The 23,616-nt window shown below is 42.9% G+C and overlaps 1 protein-coding gene across 3 annotated transcripts in view; it reads right to left on the minus strand.

Annotated features, from left to right (window-relative positions):
- LOC138623546 (neurexin-3b) overlaps positions 1–23,616 on the minus strand; it is a 301,858-nt gene that overhangs the window by 39,725 nt on the left and 238,517 nt on the right. For all 3 annotated transcript variants that reach the window (XM_069703129.1, XM_069703128.1, XM_069703130.1), the window contains one exon: positions 2,427–2,598. In XM_069703129.1, the coding sequence (XP_069559230.1) occupies positions 2,427–2,598 (172 nt within the window). The remainder of the gene's footprint in view (positions 1–2,426; positions 2,599–23,616) is intronic.

Here is a 23,616-nt window from a genome sequence, read left to right on the forward strand (position 1 = left end):
GAACCAAACATTTGTTCTGTAAACTGTGACAGATGTATAAATAGACAGTTTGGTCCTACACCAAATAGTTTAAACTAATCTGGAGCTTTGTTTAAAACCTATATGATGTCTGATTGGTGCTTGTACTTCGTGCCTAATCTCCCTAATTTGTAGCGATATTGTTCGTGCAGATTTCCACATGGCAATATTTCCCTTGGGAGCGCAATGTTATTTTGACTGTTAAAAAATTGAAATGTCTCCAAAGGCAATAAAATGAAAAACAAAATGCTTGAAACATCAGCCCTAAAAACAATCTCAATAATCAAAAGCACATCGCGGTGTGAAAACCTCCTGCTGCTATCTAAAGTGAATCCTAATGTGTCAGTACTTTGGGGAGCCAACTTTGTAAACACAGTTTTTGAGGCGTACAATTTACACACCCCGGGCTATTTTGAAAGCACCTTTGACTGACAAGCAAACCACCAACACCTTTGTCCTCACCTATTCCCTGCCGGGGAGCGAGGGCATGCCGGGATCCGGTAACTGTTTATCGAACGGCCTGAGAGCCTCGTGGCAGCTGCTGCTGCCGTCTAGTTAAGCATTAGGAGTGTGAGAAAGCAGTCGATGAGTCTGCACCCTAACATGTAATTACTCACGAGATGACAACGCCTTTACAAGGGAGGGAGGGCGCGGGAGAAAAAAAAAAAAAATCAATCACTGTTGAATTACTATCACTGAGTGTCCCGCAAATTACCTGTGCAGAAGAGAAAAAGAAATTACCACGCAGTCGATCCCCTCTGACCTCCACTGCATTTCAAGACAATAGCAGGTGGACAGGAAAGGGAACAAACAAACCGTTGAACAGCGGTTTCTGAATGGACGCTGACTTTGGATTACAGATATTGACAGATACATTGATTGAAGTTGAGAGAAGAGCCGCAGGAACGCGAGTGCAGAAGGCACTTCGAAATGATTATAAAGATTGTAGGTGTTCAATTCTCATCGCAAATTAGTGGCCATTACAGACAGTGAATGGTTAAATTACTGTGTTACAGGGAGGAGAAGATAAGGAACAAGACAAAAACAGCCTCTGATACAACAATGCATTTGTCTGATTAATCCAATTTCTCCATGCGAGTGTGAACGCCTACGTGACGGCGATGTCACGGAGTTTCTCAATATTTTGCAGCGTTGCTGCGGCTGAAACGCAGTTATAAAACCCGTCTAACTTTATCTGCTCAAAAAAAAAAAAAAGCGAAAGACAGCCAACGGCAAAAGAAAGCCAGAGACAGAAGAGATTAACGTCACCTGCGCTGGCATTGAACCAAACCAAAACAGCGTGCCAGGTCACGCCAGGAGAGGATGCGTTCCCTGTCCTCGGTGAAGGCATGCACCGAGGAAGCATGCTGTAGGGGCTGCCGAGACGTAGGGCCGAGAAGTGAAAGTGATCAACTCCTATTTGTTTGCTCCTTATTTTAGGTAGCATCAGCATTTCTGCTTTATTTCTGTTGTGTTCGGAGAAAAAGGATTTCAGCCTCGCGATGCATGCCGCATCCTTTTTGTTTTGCTCCAGATCTGCCAGTGGAACACTATTTAATCTTCAAGACTCTCTAATTTGTTCTACATCTATTTCTGTCCAATTATGTCTCGCTGGTAAGGCACAATTTCACCTGGAGGACCAATGGAGGATCACAATACCTTTCTTCATCCCAACTTCTTGGCTCAACTGTGGTTTCCTTGTACGTCTGCTCTGTTCGACGAAGCGAAACTGAAGTCAGGCTAAAAGGGAACGAGAAAACAAAGGGGGGCTTCTCCAAAGCTGGTTGACACGGAGACACAGATATCAAAGTTGAGTCGAGCCAACGCAATTTAATGGACTGCTAAGTAGAAGCGAGAGAGTTTTTTTTTTTTTTTCCCTTTTCTTCCGTCTCTCTCACTCTCTCACCCGGCTAGCCGAGCAGCACGTATCTGTTCCACCTGAGCTTCCAAATGGAGCGGGGGGCTCCGTTTGATGAGCGTATTTGTATTCTGCTGCCGTGCTGCTTCTGCTGACCTGGGGATGAGCGATACTGACAGGCAGCGGCTTTATCTGGCCAACAGGCCACCCTTGGTCTCTGCCTCTATCCTCTCCTCGGCTTGCCCACCGACCAACTGCCTCCCGGCGCCTTTCAATCCCTTTTCCCCCTGAAATTAACCGACCAGATGTTGCACAGTTAACGCCTCACGCGAGACAAAAGATCGGAGCTCGCCGTGCTCCTCTCCTGCCGAGTCAGGTTGGGATGGTGCGGATGGACTGACGTTTTTTTTTTTGAGGCACAGTTTGCCACGTGAGTGATCCTTTTTGCTTCTTGGTGGTGCCCATTAACAAATAGATGGTGTCCAGTGGTTTTAAACTATAATTTGACTAATTTTTTTGCAGACAGAAGGAATAATAACCGGGACAGTACCTGAGGGGAAGTGCTCATTGACCGGCCAGTTGTCCACCTGTAGGGTTGCGTTGCCGCCGTTCCTGGTGAATCGGACCAGATGGTATTTGCCGTCGTTCACCGCTGTGGTCGTCTCCTTCACGCTGATGTCCACCGTCCCGATGTTGAATGTCACACCTACTTTGCCTTGTTCCTGTAAAGTAGACACCAGGAGAGAAAGAGTAGAAAGAGTTGTTGGTCTCATTCCGGCACTGAATGAATCCATACTCTACTGAACTGGTAAAAACCAACAAATACAGCGAGCGCTACTTCTTTATAAATCAAATCAAATGTGCTACAGCTGTCAAAGCTTGATGAATGGGAAAAATGGGAAACAACGATTCCACCTGCATGTATTGTTGTGCAGTAATGAATTAATTATGTAATAAACTAACTGTAAAAAGTTCAATAAAGCTACTTGGATGAATGCCCTCGGTTGAAGCTAATGGTGAACTGCTCAGAGTACCTGAGGACGCTAGCACGCTACGCTTCATTATGCCACTGTAATGTGATGAAAATAGGCTGCCAGCAGAGATTGTAATGATGAGTAATGCAGCCCGTCACCACAGAACTGGCAGGACAGATGCCTTTTTTCTGCTGCGGTCCTTACAAACTGTATGAATACCATATGCTTTGTTTAGCTCCTAATGCTAAACCAGTTATACCATATCCATAAATCGTGATGCCTCCCCATCATTTCCTGACACCTCTCCCCTCAACCCCACTAATTTTCACGAGCTGCCAGCGTGTTTTATTGTGGCTGCTTGTGAATTCACGGACATGTAGGCGTTACAAGCAAAAGGTTTTAGAGCGGAGGCAGGGCTTGAGTGAGAGGCGATGGGGAAAAAGAGAGAGCGGTGTTTTCTGTGTCGTTTGTTTTAATCCCCCACAGGGAATCTCTCAGTGTAATTACCTCCTTTAGAAGCCCGGAGCAGAGGGACCGTCTCTCATAACCAAACCAAAATTAGGACGGCTCGCACAGGGGGCGGACCCATACTGTTAATTGATCAGCGGAGACACTGGGCCTGCACGGCTGACTGTTACAATGCCGGACCCTGATGAAGTCGAGCTGAACTTAACGGTGTTCGTCAGCATAAACGTATTGAGCGATTGTTTAAATGACACAACACTTAAACCTGCTGACCTCCATTTAATGGTACAGGCTCTTAATACGGTAGAAGAGCACTTAATAAGGTCGACCTATACTTAACACAGCTTCTCCTGCTGCATTCTCAAATCAGACTATAACATTAGGATACTATACACCAGATCATTATAGCATGCTACCGACTGCAGTAATAAATGAATTGTGTAATTCATTTTCTGTTACAGCGTTACACTTTTGCTCTCCTTCATCACATTGTGCTGAGTTTGTTTACTCTACATTTTTACACAACAAAAATAAATCCATATGAGATCAATAGAGAGCAAATTTTAACCTTTAAATCCAGTTTGTTCCTAGCTTTCTACTTCTTAAGTAGAGCACCTAGAAAACCTCAGAGGGAAGCAGATGCTCTTTTCACTTCTCTAAATTAGGATCCCATTTTTGTTTCTGAGCATTTTTTTTTAAGTGCACAAGGGCACGGGGATATTCTTGTCTTGATTTAAGGTACGGTGCATCCTCCAGAGGTAATATTTCGGAAGTTTTTCTTAAGAAGGTAGAAAGTTTCATAAAATGGAAACCCTGGGGTGACTGCAGACTGTAGTTTCCTCTACAAGTCCTTTTTTTAACTGCCAAGGCGGCCTAAAGACCCGCGCTGTGTTCAATTCCTCGCTCGTACTTACAGGTAAAACATCCTTTGTCTCTTCATAAGAAAAAAAGAGCGATAGAGAGAAGTATTACAGTGTGCTCGAGACCACAATGCAAGAGACGACGGCGCGGCTCTCCTCTGTAACAATCTGCAGCTCTTCTAATAATGGAAAAAGAATGTCACCACAGATGTGAGAAAGCCATCGCTTAAAAGCCGAGGCAGGGCTGAGAGGAGCAGGAAGATCAGAACACGCACTTAACGTCTCCATCAGAGAGGCTGTAAATGGGATCATAATTTAAGCAGTTGTCATTAAAACTAAGAGCTGCTGACAAACGCATACTATAAAAGTGTGCGGGGGACAGGTGCACAGACACGCACGTTTGCTTACCTGGCAGCAAATACACATAACCCACACACTGAAGACAGGCTATGAAAAACGCGTGCACGCACGCACGCACACACACACACACACACACACACACACACACACACACAAAAGCAGGAATATGTTGATGATTTAATGTGACAAGGTGATGCTCAGTGTGTGTGTTGTACCGTGAAAAATACTACTAAAGCATCCTGGCCCTCCTGACTAATGACAGGACCTTTCCCTGGTATGAGAAAACAACATGTCTGACGGCCAGAGCGTGCACAAAGCAACAGACAGATGCATCAGCGCGACTCCATCCACTGTGACCTTCAGAGGCTCTGGCAACCCCGGTTCTCCTGTGTAGCTGCATCAAAGCCACATCACCGGCCCACTAATACCTACAAACAAAGACAGATCGTCTCTACAAACAAAGACAGATCGTCTCACACACACGCACGCACGCACGCACGCACGCACGCACGCACGCACGCACACACACACACACACACACACACACACACACACACACACACACACACACACACACACACACACAATCACACCCCGGGCCCTGTGTAAAAACAAACAACAAAACACAACAATTGTACACCTTTGTAACTGTTGCTGACCGCCTCTGGGCTGTGTGCGAAGAAGAAGCAGCTGTGTGTGTGTGTGTTTTGCAGTCACACTTTTTCCACTCTCTCCTTCCTCTGCACTATGTTCCTGCTGTCCAGCTACCCTCCTGCCTCTGCGACCGCCACCCACCCACCGCCGCAGCAACGTTTGATTGACAGATCCAATTACGTTTTTTATTGGCCTGTCGCTCGCGAGGCAAGAAGGCACTTCATTGTCTCCTGAGCAAAAGGGGGAAAAATGGCTATTGTTCTCGGAGAGGAAAAGATGATGGCCACTACTCTAGGTGTAAACAAATGATTGCGCGGAGAATCACCTCCAAACGTACACACACTTCAATTCACACACACACACACACACACACGCAATGTCATAAAGTGTAACCTTGCACCAAAGAATCTCCAGTTTCTTTTGAAAAAAACACAAAGAAGCATCCAAACATTCAATCAGTCGTTTTCAGTAACTTGTAGAGGCAAACACTGAGATTATAAAATTACAGTAAGGAGAGCAATAATTTACTGATATGAAGCCCAACATGCTCCCACACTCTTTATTTTACGGCGATCACAAACACTGACTGTTTCACCGCTATAGGAGCGAAACAAGATTATGTTGGCAGTTTGTTTGTGCGTCATTTAAGGTTGTGTTTATGCTCTGTGTAACCAAGACTGATAAATGTAATTCCAGCGAGCAACGCAAGCCTTCACCCCCCTCTCCCGCCCACCCCCACGAGGAGTTTTTGGCACGAGGAGCTCCAGCGATCCCACGTGTCCCGGCACACACTGACATCAGTAATCAGGCCCGCCACAATGCAATTCAGGGCCGATCAATGCCTCCAACACATGGAGTGCCCCAGGCAGAGTGAAAGAGAGAGAAATCACTCAAAGCTGTGGTGGGCGATCCTGCAGAGAGCCATCGCGGCCCTCAGCAGACATCTGCTGTACAGAGGACGAGCTCGCTCACAATAGACCCCATCCCCAACTCGCTGAATGGTCATTCTGTTAAGCCACAGGCCCGAGACAGATAAATACATCTGACAGACATTTTACAAAGGTGAGATGGGTAGAATAAGCGCATTTAGCTCAGCCGGGGAGGAAAAAAGCTGGCAAAAGAGATAGGGAGAGAAAGACATGGATAAATATACATGTATGCCAGATATGTTCTGAGAAAATGTGCATTGAAAGCACTTTCAGGTCAGAGGATGGTATTAAAGTGGGAGTTTTTCTCCCCTCAAAAGGTATTGCATTGCAATCAAACCTGGATTTAAATTTGGTCCAAGCAGAGAGTAGTTGTAGTGGGATGACTCCAGCGGATCTATATAAATGCTCAGTTTGGGGGGGGTCTGATATCAAGAATGTGAACATGTCCCAAGGTGGGAGTTTGGGTTACATATCCCCCCTTTCATCTGACATCAGTGCTCAAGTTAGCTTTTGCGGTCAGGGGCCATCAAAACTGGATCATGGAAGCGGTGGAAGTGGAATCAATAGAGTGGAGAAGCTAGGACAACGTGAGACGTGCTGGATTGATGCACCTGGCCTTCACAGTGCCAAAGCCATTTATTGTCAGTAATTGACAGAGATAACTCATAGACGGCGCAGTGATTTGTAGCTGTCTGTTCTTGTGCGCATCAAACTCCGGAGTCAGAAATTTGCTGAAGGGGAGGAATGTTAGAGGCTGTGAAGAGAGGTTTGTGTGTGTGCGCTTGGCCTTTGGTGCTCAGTCATTTCTTCATGCACATGATGTACTGACAACTCCATAGGCCTTGGGCTCAGCGAGAGCCCGGCATATTTGATGCAGTCTTGAGACTACTAGTGGTGAAACTGGAAGCCCTAATTACTCAAAGAATGCCGCTATTCCCACAGTAAATGATATGGTTTAGATCTGCAGATCAAATATACAATATGCAACCAAACGGGTATGAAACAAATCACACAAAGACCCCGCTGTAGTCACACTGTCTGAGAATTAGGACCTGAAAATGTCTGACAAACAAACAAGAACACATATTACCTCGAGTGGTATCAAACCATGGAAATTATTTTTAAGGTTAATTGTGTCTCTCAGAGGTTTTCTGGCTACACACCAATTTGATGGAAGTAAATGGAATTTAAAGTAGAAGCCTCGTGATATTCTATATTCTTAGTACTGTCAACAATTCCCATGAAAAAACACAATGCATTGATCCAACTAACAAGTATTTTCTGTCAGTACAAAGCTTAATACATTGACCCTTATTCCATTGAACTCAATTCTTGTCCAAAAACTCCTTTAATAAGCCAAACATGGGCACTATACTAGAGTGCATCCGGAAAGTATTCACAGCGCTTCATTTTTTCCACATTTTGTTGTTACAGCCTTATTCCAAAATGGATTAAATTCATTTTTTTCCTCATAAAGCCCAATAAAGCCATAATGATAACATAAAAAAAGTTTTTTTTTGAAATTTTTGCAAATCTATTAAAAATAAAAAACGAAAAAAATCACATGTACTTAAGTATTCATAGCCTTTGCCATGACACTCAAAATTGAGCTCAGGTGCATCCTGTTTCCACTGATCATCCTTCAGATGTTTCTACAACTTGATTGGAGTCCACCTGTGGCAAATTCAGTTGATTGGACATGATTTGGAAAGACACACACCGTCTGTATAAGGTCCCACAGTTGACAGTGCATGTCAGAGCACAAACCAAGCCAAGAAGTCCAAGTAATTGTCTGTAGACCTTCGAGACAGGATTGTATTGAGGCACAGATCTGGGGAAGGGTACAGAAACATTTCTGCAGCATTGATGGTCCCAATGAGCACAGTGGCCTACATCATCCGTAAATGGAAGAAGTTTGGAACCACCAGGACTCTTCCCAGAGTTGGCCGCCCGGCCAAACTGAGCAATCGGGGGAGAAGGGCCTTAGTCAGGGAGGTGACCAAGAACCCGATGGTCACTCTGACAGAGCTCCAGCTTGAGAGGTCCTCAAATATGAATGGGAGAAACTGCCCAAAAATAGGTGCCAAGCTTGTAGCATCATACTCAAAAAGACTTGAGGCTGTAATTGCTGCCAAAGGTGCTTCAACAAAGTATTGAGAAAAGGCTGTGAATACTTATGTATGTTATATTTTCATTCTGTATTTTTAATATATTTGAAACAAACTTTTTTCACTTTGCCATTATGGGGCATTGTGTGTAGAATTTTTAGGAAAAAAATGAATTTAATCCATTTTGGAATAAGGCTGTAACATAACAAAATGTGGAAAAAGTGAAGTGCTGTGAATACTTTCCAGATGCACTGAATATTGTGAGTCAATCTGCACAATACTGAAAGCACAAATGTTCTCTGGAAAAAAAAAAAGTGGATTAATGTGGCACTGAAAGTCGCCCTCCGCTGCGGTCTGCTGTTGGAGGAAATCACTTAACCCTTTTTAAAGATGATTATTTTTAGAAATGTACATCTTCATTAGGAACCAGTGTGTTTAAAGGCTGACTGCCAAAGACAGGAAACAGAAGTCAGAGCTGGTTTACAATTTTGTCTTTACATATGATATAAATATCTACGTATCAAATCCATCCATCCATATGTGTAACTCTCGATAACTCTGAATCCACAGAAGACAGTTTGTTGCAAAGTTTCATAGAGGATATTTTTTGATAGAAAAGTCTATTTGTTCTTGTTGATCGAGTCAAATGATTCAAAAAACTAAAAATTGTGAGTTTTACAGATGACTTTATGAAAGCCCGAACACCAAAAGCGAAACAATCTGCCCCGACTGATATCAACTGACTTGTAGATTTGTCTTTTTTTTTTAAGCATCTAAATTAAAGAGGTTTAGGTCATCCTCACTTGTTTGCTTTGACTGGTTCTTTATGAGACAAATACATAGTTTATGTCATGGAAGAGGACATGCTGCTGCTCACAGCAGTGATGCATACTTCCTGCGGCTGACAGACAAGGACCACCAAAAGGCACTCATTTTTGGAAAGTCAAACTCTACAGTGGGCCTGAATAAAACATGGTAGACACGGTTTGACTTTCTCATATTAAAAGCAGAGTCTGCAGCTCTGCACAGTGGCAGTCTTAATGCAATACTCAAATAAACATTGCTCTGAAAACTGTGAAATTTCATAAATCATTCATTGGCTCAAATGTTCATTCAGATGTTCATAATCAGCTGCCGAGCTGTTGTGAGAGGCCACGTGGGAGGATACGAGGCGCAGCGGCCTGGGTGCCTCTGAAATATTGATCACACCTAAAAGAACTGAGAGGTCTAACATGGGCTATGTTTCACACCTGAGAGAGTCAACAACAGCTTCATCGAATGGACAGGAACAAAATGGCTTCCACCTCACTTTATGTAGTGCTACTGTAATTGCTGGGGTAATACCAGTGAGTCCATTAGCCAGTTGGTTAATGCCCACGAGTGCCAGCTACTGTTAGCCTAGACTGAAGAGGAAGAGTCATTGCATTTTTAATACAAACACAAGCAGCTGCGTTGCCGGGGAAGGTAATGGCTTTGACTCCTGCGTTCGGGCTCAATGTCAAACTCGCAGCGTTGCTCTTTGATCCCCTGCCGCAGAATATGAATCGCGCAGGGTCAGCCTTATCAATTATTTACGCCCGCTCTTTCTCTATTTCCTGTTTGTCCGCTCTTGTGGCTGTAACTTGCCCTGACACTAATGGTGGACGGGCCTGGTGAAAACATTTATCAGTGCTACCGCAGAGTCCTCTCCAGCTCTAGACTATCACTTTCAGCCTTTTGGAGCTCGGAGCACTGACAGCGCACTGATCCTAATCGTCGCTGCCGTACTTTAGTGCGCGTGTCTCGGCTGCCTTGCCTCGGTAAAGTCACTGCCCCTAAAAGACCCTCCAGTTGCTGCATCTTACTGCCAATGAATCTGTAGCTTATTTTAAGCACCACAGAGCAAGGTTTAATATATTTTCAGCATTTTTTATTTTCACTTTGATGTATTTCTTTTACTCAGAAAAAACTTCTTCCATCAGGACGGTGAATTGTCTGTATGTCCTTGGCTCCGTCTGTCCCCTGTGAATCATTTACACTGTGACTGAACAACATCTTAATATATTTTCTACTTATTAATGCTTCTATTTAATTCTAATTGTTGTTATTTAACAAATACAACCTCTGCATATTGAAACTAATTTAAATATCGCCATGTTTGAGCGTCTTTAGTTGCTAATTTTAAATTGGAAAAGTAAATTAGGTTTGATTAGTGCTGAAATGATTTAGTCTGATTAGTTCATACGTTTCAGCAATTCATTTCCATAACATGATTATTATTATCAAAACGGCACAGCCGATAAAAAAAATACCAGTGCAGTACCTGTGTTACCTGTTTCTCTTCTTTTCATCTAATGATGGACCTTTTTGATTCTTTCTGTCCTGGCATGTTATTACACAGCAGATTGGCGACAGAGAAAAAAACATTTTTAGAGAGCAGATCCACTCCAAGGTGCCGAGTGTTGTTCCATCATCATTTACGGTCAGAAAACGACACAGCTCAAGTAACTATAATGCACACTGCATACTTACAAGCTCGCTAAACAACAGAAGCGTGCTAAAACTTCAGCGATGAATTTTCATCTGCCTGACCTGCTGCTCACAGTAATTCATTTGCATGATGACAATGCAGCGTGTGCCGGCCACCAAAACAATATGTCATCACGCCATATGCAAAAGGATTGGGGCCTTTGCGTGCACACGCACACGCACACACACACACACAGTAGTATTAATACTCTGATTGGACTGATGTTTTACAGCAGTTGTTGAGAGGCTGCTGGGCATAAATCTTAAGTTGGAAGTCTATTTTTTATTGGCGAAGATTCAGATTTGATTTCAAGTTATCGCTGAACCAGCGTCCATTAGAGAAAAAGCAGGTTTTGTGTGACCTCACACTGCGGCTTGTTGAGCCACATGGTCCCCCACGCACCAGGGGGCTCATTTAAAGAAAAAAAAAAAAAAAAAAAAAAAAGGAGGGAGCCAATGAATGGGATTTGTGCTAGATGGAATAATATGCAGTGAAAGTCCATTAGGGACCAGGCTAATGAAATTGAAACAGCTTGGTGATCAAATTAGAATCTGTTCGGCAGATATTTAATTTAATGTGCTGCTGAATTTGAGCACTTTCTATTTGGTAGCCCCAGAATGAAAGTAGTGCACAATAAATCAAGTGGTCACACAATTCATCCTACATTCTTTTCTCCCCTCATTTTTCTGACACCAACAGCTTTCCAATGAATTTCACAAAGTGCCTGCCTGTTACTTTCTCTGAAACAAAAGTGTTTAAGTGGACACAAATGGGAAAAAAAGTAAAGGCAAAAAAAAAATAATAAAAATGAGAATTTAACTCTGACCTTTGAGTGTGTTTTCCCATCGAGAATACCTTGAGTCACAATCACATGCATCGCTGCATCTGCTTGGTAAAGAGTCACGGGGTGAAATTATTTGAATAGACACACAAAAGATTTCAGCTTGTTTGAAGAGCCGCTCTCTGTATTTTGCACGCTCTCCTTACCATGTCAGGGGTAATATGCAAAACAAAACCGTGCTCCGAGAGAGGGACAGAAAGGAAGAGAGGGAGGAAAGTACAGGGAGGACAAAAAAACAAAAGAACAACAGAAGCTATTTCAGATAGCTGCACATCATCCCAATTAATAAAATGGATGGCAATTATCAGAGCAAGAGATACAAATTCGAAATCGGTCGGGGGGCCTCACTACACAGACTCTTTCTAATAAATTGAGATGGATGGAGTTGCTCCCTTGTCGTGTGTCTGGTAGCCATGAATGCGTCTTTGAACGTTGAAGCAAAAGTTTGGACCGCAGTTCAATGAGAGTAGGAAGAAGAAAAAAAAAAAAAAAAAAAAAGACAAAGTGAGGAGGAATGAGAGGAGACGCAGCTTCGCGTCCATCTGTTTATATAAACATACTATTCTGGGCACGCACTCCCGGCACAAACAGACATTCTGATGAATGCAAACACACAAATGTGCACGAACGAATGAACATGAAAACACACACACACACACACACACACACACACACACACACACACACACACACACACACACACACACACACACACACACACACACACACTTTTTTGTTTCTCATTTTTATGAAATTCTGTTACCCCTTGTTTGCGCAATGTTGTTTCTGCGAGCTGCATTAAGATCAGAAGTGCTACCACCAACATGCACGGGAACAGGTGTGACCATGCTAACCCTAATGGATGGCATCTAACAGCCGACAGCCTTTCGATCCCTCGCCGGGGATGTCAGGTCTCGATCGTGGAGGGTGGAGTGAAAGGAAGGGCCTGCTTGCTCCTGATGAGGCAGAAAGAAGGGCCTTCTCTGTTTTCAGCCGAGAGGAAGGGCTGGAGGGGGGTAACGTGGACATCTTAAAAAGAAATACATGAGAGGAGAGAGGATGCGAGGCAAGAGAGTCCCAATGACACCCTTTTCTTTCTTCATTCCATCTCTTTGTGTATTTGATCCACTGCTGACGAGGAGATTCATTTTATTTTGATTCGAGATTCGTTTAGTTTCAAATCTGCCAAGCCTCTCTGTGATAATATCAATTCGTGGGTTGCTCCCTCCCACTAAGCACTAAAGATGCCGACTGCTGCTGTTTCAATTCACACCATTTGCGGTGTAATTGCTTCAACTTGGAGAGATTATGATTTAGTAAGGAGATAACGTGTATCACCAGTTGCTATAAACACGGTTATAATGGAGATAAATTAGTGGAGCTCGCCAAATCTGTACAAAACGATACCTGTGCAACCGACGTGCAGCGAGCAGATCACGTTTCCAGCAGCTGTTTATCATCTGTCAGTGATGACCGGGCCTCTCATGGAAAACCCGACCTCACCTGAGTTACTCCATGGTGACCCACACGAGGCCATAGTCTAGTCATTTCTCTCCCTGAACCCAATTATGAATGAATCTTAGTCTTTATTATGAATCAATATGGGGGTTGTGACAAACTGATGATTACACTGAATTTATTTGTTTAAAGTGCAATTTTGTCTTTTTGATCATAATTTTAACTATATGCTGATTTACCTGCTGTAATAAAAAACATTTATAATAAGCTTCTAATGTAAACAACCTTTTAACAACATCAGAGGGCAACAAATTAAATGAATACAAATTGAATAGGTCTTGCGATTTAAACTGTCTAGCTGAAATGCATCCACATACAGCCATACGTTTTATGTTCTTTTTCATTTCCTAGAATTTGTTCATGTCTGTCCATCAGCTGAGTAACCTTCTCTCTTCTCTTCTGTTTATCGTTGATCTCTATCTCTCCAGCTTATTTCTTTTTATTCTGATGTTGCCTTTCTGGACATATAAAGAGCCTGTGTTTAAAAACATCTTGCAGTGCATGAAACATTCCTCAAACTGACTTAATGTGCTGTTAATTAAGGCAATTTTGAACTCATAATATTACATTTTTCCCTCGGGAATACATGAGTGAAGGATTTTTAGTCAAACTAGGTTAAAGTATCAAGCTGCATCAAATACCAATATGCTAATTAATTATTTTACTTAGTCTGACTCACCAGACATAGCATGTTGTTATAAACCAGCCACTGTTGACATTGAGTCGACATTCTCGTCCCCTTCTGCTATCTGTGTGCTTCCGTATTTGAAATCCCTGTCGCAACAACCTCTGAGCGGCAGCCTTCTGATGAAGATTTAGATCCTGCAATGTGGCCGGCCCGCTTGGTTCTTTTCTTTGAAAGTATTTTAATGCCATGGCTCACCTCCCGATGTCTGAATGTTCCATCAAAAAAAGTTCCCCCTCACTGACACTATTTTGCAAGGACATGGTCGCTGCTTTCTGGACCCAAGACGATTGTGATTGGTTTAGAGAAATACAAACAAGCCAGGGTGTATTTTTGCCTTGTAACAGATTGATATATGAATGCAGCCAGATTATTCTGCAGCACTACCACAGCACGGTGGATATATGTATTTTACCTGATATTAGTATAATTATTTGATACAGTTCATAGGTCATGTGACTGATCCTGTGAACTCTGATTTATCTGCCGGACCTGTGAAAGCGGCTGCAAATAACACATAACACATAACACATGTGGGTTAACCGATTAACACAATACAATGTTCTGGTGGAGCCCTAAACAAGTAATGCTATAGTTTATACAAAAAAAAAAAATCAAACAATTTTACAAACCAGCGAAGCTTTAGTTGACTGTCGGCGTAAAATAGGGGTAAACATTTAGAGAGGTTTATGTGGAGATTGTTGGTTTATGTGGTTTTAAGAGGTGGGTAAAAGTTGTCTAAGTGCTTTTACGTAGCACTGAAGCCCTGATGACAACCAGTCTGTGTGTCCTGACCGTGAGGCCTCCTGCTCTATGTGCCGCTGTACCTTCGGGCAGATCTGATCTTATGTATGGCTGAATGCTTGAATGGAAATAATGCAGCAGCGGAGTCACCTGCTGTGGTGGTTCAGGAACCACACTGGGCAACATATGCCATCTCTGTATGCATGGCTGTCACATCAGTTTGATACCGGTCAGCGGACCAAGTTTCACTTAGCATTTATTCATTTCTAATTCATGACCACATCCGGTGCATCAGAGCCGTGTTAAATCAACCAGAACCGCATCAAACTCTCCAGAATGCATAAAAAGATGATGAACGCTGATGATTGATTAAAGATGTTTTTTGGAGCAATTGTTTGACCAATTGTTCGGCTTTATGGAGAGATAGCCTATTTAACTTGTTAGCACAGGATGAATAGAGGGCTGTATACATCACATAAGATGATTGTTCTCAGTGAAAAGTCAAATCTGGAGGTGGGTTGCACCTGGGTTTTTCGAGATAAGTCAAGCTATCAGCCGCCCCGCTGGTAAACAGCGAGGGGTATCTCAGCAGCTGTCTGAAAGTGTCACTGCCACTTACACTTACTTTCATGTATGTTTTCAGACTGAGAAGTGATGTGGACAGAGGACACAGGGGAGACAGGAAGAACAGCGAGAGTGAACCAAACAAATAAAAGTAGCCGTGTCGAGGAGGAGGTGATACGCAGATACAAAAAGAGGGGTGATGAAATGGAGACGTGACTAGCCAGCACCTAAAATGGCTGAATAAACAGGAGGAAATCTAGGTCGGTCTGTCTCTCCCACTTGAAGGAACGTTGAGGCAAGCGCCCTACTTCTTGAACGCTTTGGACACTTTCAGGCCAAGCTGCCGTCAAAACCCCTCCTTTGTACGGAGAGAAAGATCATGAAATATTATTTATGAACTACAAAATAATAGTAAATTTGCATTCACATCTACTTGCATCCTCCTCCCCGTATGGTTCGTCCTTCCTTGTCAATTATTCTCCGTAATTATTTTTCCCTCACTGTTTCAAAAAGGCATTATTTTTCATGAAATTAATTGGCCCAAAAGTAATAAGGCACCAGTCATTTTTAAAGGCAATTTTCTCACCCATAATGTGAAACTGCTAAAAGATAAGTGCATATCAAAGGCTCAGCAGATAGCGCTCATTGCGGCGCTCCTCTCTCACAATTAACGCGGCTGCCTGCAGAGAGGAGGCATGAAATCTAGGTGATTGGAATGCAAGGAGATGCCAATGTAATTCTGAGAAACGCCATTAACGTTAATCACGGGCTCCGAATGATTGATTATGCCGATGCCTTCTTGCATGTTGGGAGCCTTTGCATGCATGCTGATGCAAGTCGCCTGTTGTAAGCATGTCAGAATGCAGAATCAAAGACGCTGAAGCGTTTATCATCGAGCTTTTATCTGCCTAAAAAGGAGTCTAATTTTCAGGCGTGGCAAGATGGTGATGGAGGCTCATACAGTAAGAGTGGCGTGCTAATGTGCACGATGCAGTGACATCCTCTTCACTTGCATGCATTTTCCTACATGGGAGCAGCGTGACTGGGTCAGAGAGAGACATATAAATAAAGATAGGTATGTTGGCACATGTATAACTTGATCTTTTTCTGTTTGGGTATAACTGCTCAGAGGTTCACAGAGGGCAGGAAATGGTGAGTCAGAGAAAGTTACAAATATATTGTTTATCTTGCAAGACAGTGGGGGGTTGTTTTTAAATGTCACAGTGGCTTTTAAAGTCTGTCCCGGGTCAGGCTGAGCCACAAGACTCATTGCTGTGTCACACACATAGCAAACACACACATACACATGGAAGCTTACAATATAAGCATCTGCCACCTTGACTGATGAAAACTCTCCAGAAGCGCTGACTTCACACTGAAGTAAAGGCTGATGCATCGATCGACTGATTTTATACATTGATATTGGCCTCGTACATATATCGGCATCGCTGTATATGTCAGACGATATCAAAACTTTGTTTACAGAACATAATGCAGAAAAAGATGCATGGGGTGAAAAATAAATTGTGCTATTTGTGTGTTTTTCTACTTATTCATACTCATCAAACTCCCAGTCAAGGTTACTTGTTTCAGTGTACTGATGTCTGTTTGGTCAATAAGCGGTAAAATGTCCTGATTTTATTCCATTTCTTTGTTGTGTTTTTGTTTGATAACCATATTTGAGGGATCTCTGCAAAAAAGTGTGTTTATATATTTACTGTATATGCAATATATCTGTAAATAATTTTGGTCAATAAATCAACATTGAACTTTTTTACTACCTAATTTTGCTAGCCTTGAATACGGGTCTGGCCCCCCTCCATAGGGAATTGTTTGCAATTGTTCCATCCTATTGGACGAAGACCTCAGGTTAATTTCAACCTATCAGCTCGCGCCGAAACCGGCTGACCCTCTGCCACCTCTGCAGCTACCTGCAGCCCGTGTCTACCAAAGCGTTTTTTCCTGAGCACAGCGTATTTTTTGAATAAAAACAGCAGCAGCTTGAAGAGGTGCTGAACGGTTATTCTGCGCTGAACGTTTGTTTATTTTTTCCAGTCACCGAGAGTTGAAAAACGTTAACGCTGTGCTCGTCACTGTCACCAGCTGTCCAATCACAGTGAAGGAGTGGCGGGACAAACACAGTTAACCACCGACACTGCTGGCTGATGGGTCCGCCCTTCAGAGTGGCTGAACAAATGCTAATACGAGCAGAGTTCGCAGACTGTTAATCACAGTAAAGAAAACTGAAGATGTGAGCGACAGTCAGCGCAGCACATAACTTTGGTATCGTCCTCAAAAATCTGGCATCACTGAAGGCTGAAGGCTGCCTCTGTGAGAGGTGGAGCCAAACACATGCACCTTCAGATGTGAAAGTAAACTCCAGGGACTGATCTGAAATAAGCTTCTTTGTGAATACAGAGTTTCTTTCAAGTGTATCTTCACAAATTGACCAATGTTCTTTTTTTTCTTTTTAAAACGCTAAACAGAAGGTAAATAAAGAAGGAGTGATACAGCCTGACAACAACACAGTAGTAACAAACAGAATAATCGCAGACAATTGTTCCTTCCCAAATTTCAAAAGAGCAATCTGTACTCCAAAGGACTTTGACGTAGATAAGTGTAATCTCAATCAAAAACCTAAAAAGTCCAGACTGAGATCTAAACAAGTGAACGAAGGAGGAAAAAGAGAACAGAAACACAACCTCCTGCTGCTTCCTCCCCCTCCTGCGTTCCCCACAGCAGAGCAAACATTACTCCACTCACTCTCCTCTCCTCACCGCCCAGCTCTCCTGCTCCACTAACAGAACCACCCACCCGCCACCATCTTCTGCTGCTTCTTCCACCAAAAGCTGGATGGAAACGAGGTGCTGCCTCCGTCCCTCTGCCAGATGCTGCGCAGACTCTGAGCCAAGTCGGGCACAGTGGGCGCCTGTCATTTTGGGGTTGGCTGTCGGGTGAGTTTATCTGTCATAGAAGGCGTCCTTACATTGCCGCCCCTGAAGGGAGATTAGACACACTGCACTGCCTCTCTCTACCTCTATCTATCTCTGCCCCCCACCCCTCTACATTGCCCTCGTCTGTTGCTCTCTCTCCCCATCAACATTTCCTCTCTCTTGCCTGTCTCCTCCATCTTATTCTGTCTCACCCCCCTTCACCCCTCTCTCTCGCTATTTGTCAGCGTGCTCCACTGAGCCAGGACTGTGAACAGGTTACAGTAGTCGAGAGGGGAGGTCCACCAGAGTCAGCCATGTGAGGCACAGATGGGCCTCCATGTCTATTCAGCAAGACGGTTGACACAGGTTAGAGCATAAAAATGCCCCAATGATGTATTTCAATCTTTCCCTTTCTGCCATACTTGACAGCTAGGCTAGAGAAATAATGTCAGATAATGCTTTGTATAAAAATACATCGCTGTCACTGTCAATATCCCTGTTTTTTCCCCCTCTGCAGTTGCCAGTGATTTTTAAGGCAGATCTCTGCAAAATATTTGTAAAATTTAAGCAGACTTTCTTCAGCTTGCAGCCAATAGCATTCTTCGGCAATAGCTTGGCTAAAAAAAAAAGAAGAGGGGACTTAAAACTTCAAAACAATTTTGAAAAACTTGTACTGTAGGCAGTTAAGACAATAATTGCACAAATGGCAAAAATCCCACTGTATCCATAGAGTCTGTTGGCTATAGAAGCTCAAATAAACTAAAGCCAAAACAAGGTTTAATCTCCTCCCTGCCAGCACTGCAGAGGACATTTCTCATAGTGAATTGTATAATTAGAGTGTTATCCAACTTGTGCCATCCCCCAAGTGGCAGCATTGCCACACAAGAGGAGGAGGCCCCTTAGAGGCTTTTCTGTGCAAAAGGCATATGTAATGAGTCACGAGGTCCCTCTTCACTCCAAATGACATTAATTTCTGTCCAGGCAGAAGCCTGCTGGAAAACAGCCAACACATGCTCAGGTTAGGGCATTTCAACACTGGGAACATTGCACAACAGACACATCCTCTTTTCTTTCTTTTTTTTTTTTGGGGGGGGGGGGGGAATCATATGCAATTGCATCAGCCTTTTATCAAAGACAATCAGGGGGAGGGAAAATATGATGATTACAGTATTTTCAAATGAATCTGCCAAGCGAACGAGCTGGTTAAACCATCAAAGTCAAGGAAAGTACGTCTTTCCTTTCTCTTCTTTAGCCCGTCTGGCATGTTCCAACAAGATGTGAATGAATTAAAGATAATGTGGGAAGAATGAATTAAGCATGTGCTCTTCAGCCTTCAAACCAACTTAATCAAAGGGGTCTTGTGAAATTCAGGTGGGGGGGGGGGGTTTCAAGAGAGATGTGCTTAACATCTGTCATCTTTGTGCTGACTCACTGGCATGGCCACAGGCTTTAGATCTTCCACAGGGCATGACTGCCGGGCGTGGGGCCGCACTTTAACACACTCAACTTCCACTGACTTTATTTGCTCGTGAGTGTTGGCCCTATTTTTTACTTGTGATGTTGTGCTTGTATTTCTGGTTTAAAACAGTCTAATTATGGTTTCAGTCAAAATCACTGCAGCAGAGGCTCACATATCCTGACTTTTAGTTCTTAGTGGGTATGTCTAAGGATCTGAATCCAACTAATAGTGTCTTTGCATCGTATTCTGCTGCGCGGGTGAACACCCAACAGTCCGACTTAACCCCAAAGGTTGATGATGTTTAAGTTGTGTATTTAATTTGGCGAATTGTGAATGCACACACAAAATATCCAGATTTATGTGTGCAATTGTTTCAAACTTCTCGTTTAAAAAAGCATGTTCCTGGGGCTGAACTTTCGTCGTAGTTATTAGACTGTTCTGAGACAGTAAATGTCAGAAATCCACTCAATATTTCAATAAAGTTGAAGAAAGAACTCGGAGCCAGAATGTACATTTACAGAAGGCTGTTATTAAAAATTGACACCAGGTAACTATTAGATGTATAACCATCTGAATAATTTGCTTGCTACAGTAATAACATATCCTAATTGAAATAATATTTGCCATCAGCTAGTAATAGATAAGATATACCCACTTGATCTTTAAGTTGATGTATGTATTATCATCCGTTCAGCCTTGAACAGATAATTCAGGATCATATATAATACAGATCAGCAGCTTATGATCATAAACACTTGATTAGATTTTGTATTGCGATTATTAACAACAAAATGCGAGTCGTAATAAGCTGCTTGCACGAACACCTACCGGGTAGTTATTTTGAGGGGGAATTTTTCATGTTTTGGTTTTTTTATATTAGGAAACTATTAAACCTGTAAAATAAAACATCATCTGTTTTCTGCAGAACAAATTCAGACAAGTAGTCAATACTTTGAGATGCTCCCACTGCAGGTATATTTGATTCAAAGAGTAGAAATTCAAGTTGACCACTCCACTGTAGAATAATTACCAGTGTGCAGTGAGGATCATGTATTGATTAAATGTGATAGTTGAAGGTAGAAGAGTGGATTTTTTTCCCCCCTTCCCTTCTCTTTGATTTAACCCTTGCTCCCTCACCTTAAAATGACCCCTCGAAAAAAATACGATGAACCAGTTAGAAAATCCTCTCACCAGCCGACACACATGCTCATGTACATATCAGAGTCACCCAAAGTATGTCATCAGGATAAAAAGGTCGTAACCCTATTGGTCGCCTTGGACGCCCAATCAGACTGGATTCTATCGGGGGCCACGGCCTGTGTGGAGCCAAGCTTTGACCTGAAAGGAAATGTGCTGTGTCTGTGCGTGTCCGTGTGTGTGTGTGTGTGTGTGTGTGTGTGTGTGTGTGTGTGTGTGTGTGTGTGTGTGTGTGTGTGTGTGTGTGTGTGTGTGTGTGTGTGTGTGTGTGTGTGTGCGTGCGTGTGTGTGCGCTGGTGCACAGACAGAGAGCTTTGCAGAACTGGAGCTTACACTATAAATAGAAAATATGCTGGGTTTTTTTTCCCACCACAATAAAGAGACAGAGGAAATGGCTGAGGGCAATGCAGGAGCAGAACAAGAGATGTGGGGATGGAAGACAGGGCCGTCATGTCCTTGGCCATCTGCCCCGCTGCCTGGCCAGAACGTTTGAGGATCAATAAAAGTCTGACATTCACTCTATAACCTTCAGTGATTCAATGCTTAAAATGAGTCTATATAAGAGCCGTCCAGTAGGAAATATATTTTTTCCCCCCATAGATTGGTATTCTGATGATCCCAGCTTCATAAAAAAAAAAAATATATATTTTTTTTTTTTTTTTTGGTCTCCTTGTCAATAGAGCTTCTTCACGCTGAGAGTCAATAATGGGAGGATTAAATAAATACAAACTTGGTAAAATTCACAGGTACTCACTTTTACATTCACGCCAACTGTGAGAGCTTCGCACTCAAATTTGATCCCCTATTTTTTTTATTTTTTTTATCAGTGAAAAAGAGGAAAAAAAAATACTTCTTGCTGGGTTTTTTAACCAGCAGGTGCTTAATCCTCAATGAATACATTTGCAGTGTGTACATATGTGTATGTACGTGTGTGTTTCTGAGTGAGCTGATCTGCCACACTGTTGCTGATACTGAAGGCAGAAGATTTTTTTTCCCCCCTCGCCTTCTTTCCGCTAGATTTATTTTCTAATGTTGACGTTTATCACTTGAACAGGCCTGCGATTCATCACCCCCCACTTCTCCTCAATAATCTGAAAGGGAGTCAATTTGCAAAAATGCGAATGTATTTCTTTTATTTGGGTTTAACCCCCGCTTCCCTCCCCTTCTCTCTTTCTTCATCTCTGTCTCCCTATCTGACTCTTAGTCCTGTGGCGGCTCAGGTGAGAGATGGTAGCGCGGGGGAAAGTGGCTGTAACGGGGTAATGCCGAGCTTTGAGGGGGGATTTAGGAGTGTCTTTGGAGCTGAGATGGCAGCTAGCCTTGTGTGTGCGATACACCTCAATCAATTCCAAATCCCTCTGATCTTTCATTAGGAACTCGTCACAGGCTATCCCGCTCATCACTCCAGCACAAGTAGGATCGTGAGTGGAACTGTACAAATAGAGGAAATTATGATGCTCCTGAATGAAGTGAAGTGCTTTGATCTGTGTCTCTTGCGAAGAAAGTGCAGCAACTGAAAGACTTAAAGAGTTATTTGTGGTTAGGACTGGAGCGGGGCCACAACTAAGTAGCTGAAACGGTTAAAATACTCATTAAGCAAACAGTAATCGGAGTCGACCTGATACTATTCACTCCCTTGTTGCCTCTGGACTGGTCACCACCTACATTGGTGGCTCTCTTGTTTATAAATGTGGACTATGTTACCAGCAGGTCGCTAACTTTGAACGTCTGACATTTGGGAAGGTAGTTGATGCAAAATGGGTTTCAGAGCTTTTTAGATGCAAACAAAAAAGCTATGAGAAACGGCAAAGCTGTCAAACCAACATCAGAGCAGAGAGGATCTGCGGAGATGATTGATAATTCTCTGCAAACAACCCCTTTCACATGACACACAGCCACTCAATCCATTGTTAATATGAAAATATTGATTACAGTTGCCAGAGTCAATAACTAATAATTTGTAAGTAGACAAAAATGACAGGAGCTATAGAAATGTACGCCACTGATTGTTTCAACTATTACTCCAACCATTCTAACCATACATTGTTTGTTATATACGACCCACAGGAGTGTTTCCTAAATTAGGCCTCTGGTTAGGTCCACTTGATTAGGGAAAGATAATGGTTCGAGTTCAAATGAGGACTTGAACCGAGTTGTACGTTAATGTTACTACCTTCTCAGAGTTATGCAACCTTTGTTGTCATGACAACAGTAAACACAGTTTTATCAATTAAACCTGAACCCACTGTTGTGTTTAGGAATGGCCTTGGTGTTGTCCAGAGTTGCAGGGCGTGCAAACCCTGCAGCTTCACTGTAAGTAACGTGCAGTCAGAGGGCTAAAATAGTTAATGGTGGTCAGTAAATATGTCCTAATGTGGTCAATAAAGACAAACCTGTAAGAGTGGCGGGACTTTGTTCAAAAGCACCCTTGAAACAGTTTGGTTAAAGAACAAAAAGAAAGGTGAGTATTATTTCTGACCTTGAGTAGTTAAGTAAAGCAATCATTTTCAAATGTACAATAAGTAATGACTTGCAGATTTTTCAGGGAACTTACTGAAAATTTGTAAAAACAAATATCCTTAAATTTCTGCTGCCACGAGAAGTGGTTCAGTAAGAGAACAGAGTCCCGAATACAAAATGGCTGCCACAGTCATGACCACAGTCTGTCCACCCCTCTGTGAGTGAAACCCTCCACCAGGAGCTCTGCTAGTGTTGTTTCTCACACTGCAGCTGCAGTTGAACCGAATGGCCGACCGGTTTCTAGCACTCAATCTGGCCGACCGGTTTCTAGCACTCAATCTGGCCTTTAGTTTGAAAACAATGGTGTCTTGCCACTGACTGTAGCCGCAAGAGAGAGAGAGAGAGAGAGAGAGAGATAAGAGGGAGTGAGAGATAAGAAGGAGAAGGCGGGCGGAGGGGCGTCAGAGTGAAGCAGAAAGG

The sequence above is a fragment of the Brachyistius frenatus genome, unplaced genomic scaffold, assembly GCF_029030835.1.
Source record: "Brachyistius frenatus isolate BFR_SWC_R1_liver_20210118 unplaced genomic scaffold, ASM2903083v1 Contig_44, whole genome shotgun sequence".
NCBI classification, from domain to species: domain Eukaryota; kingdom Metazoa; phylum Chordata; class Actinopteri; family Embiotocidae; genus Brachyistius; species Brachyistius frenatus.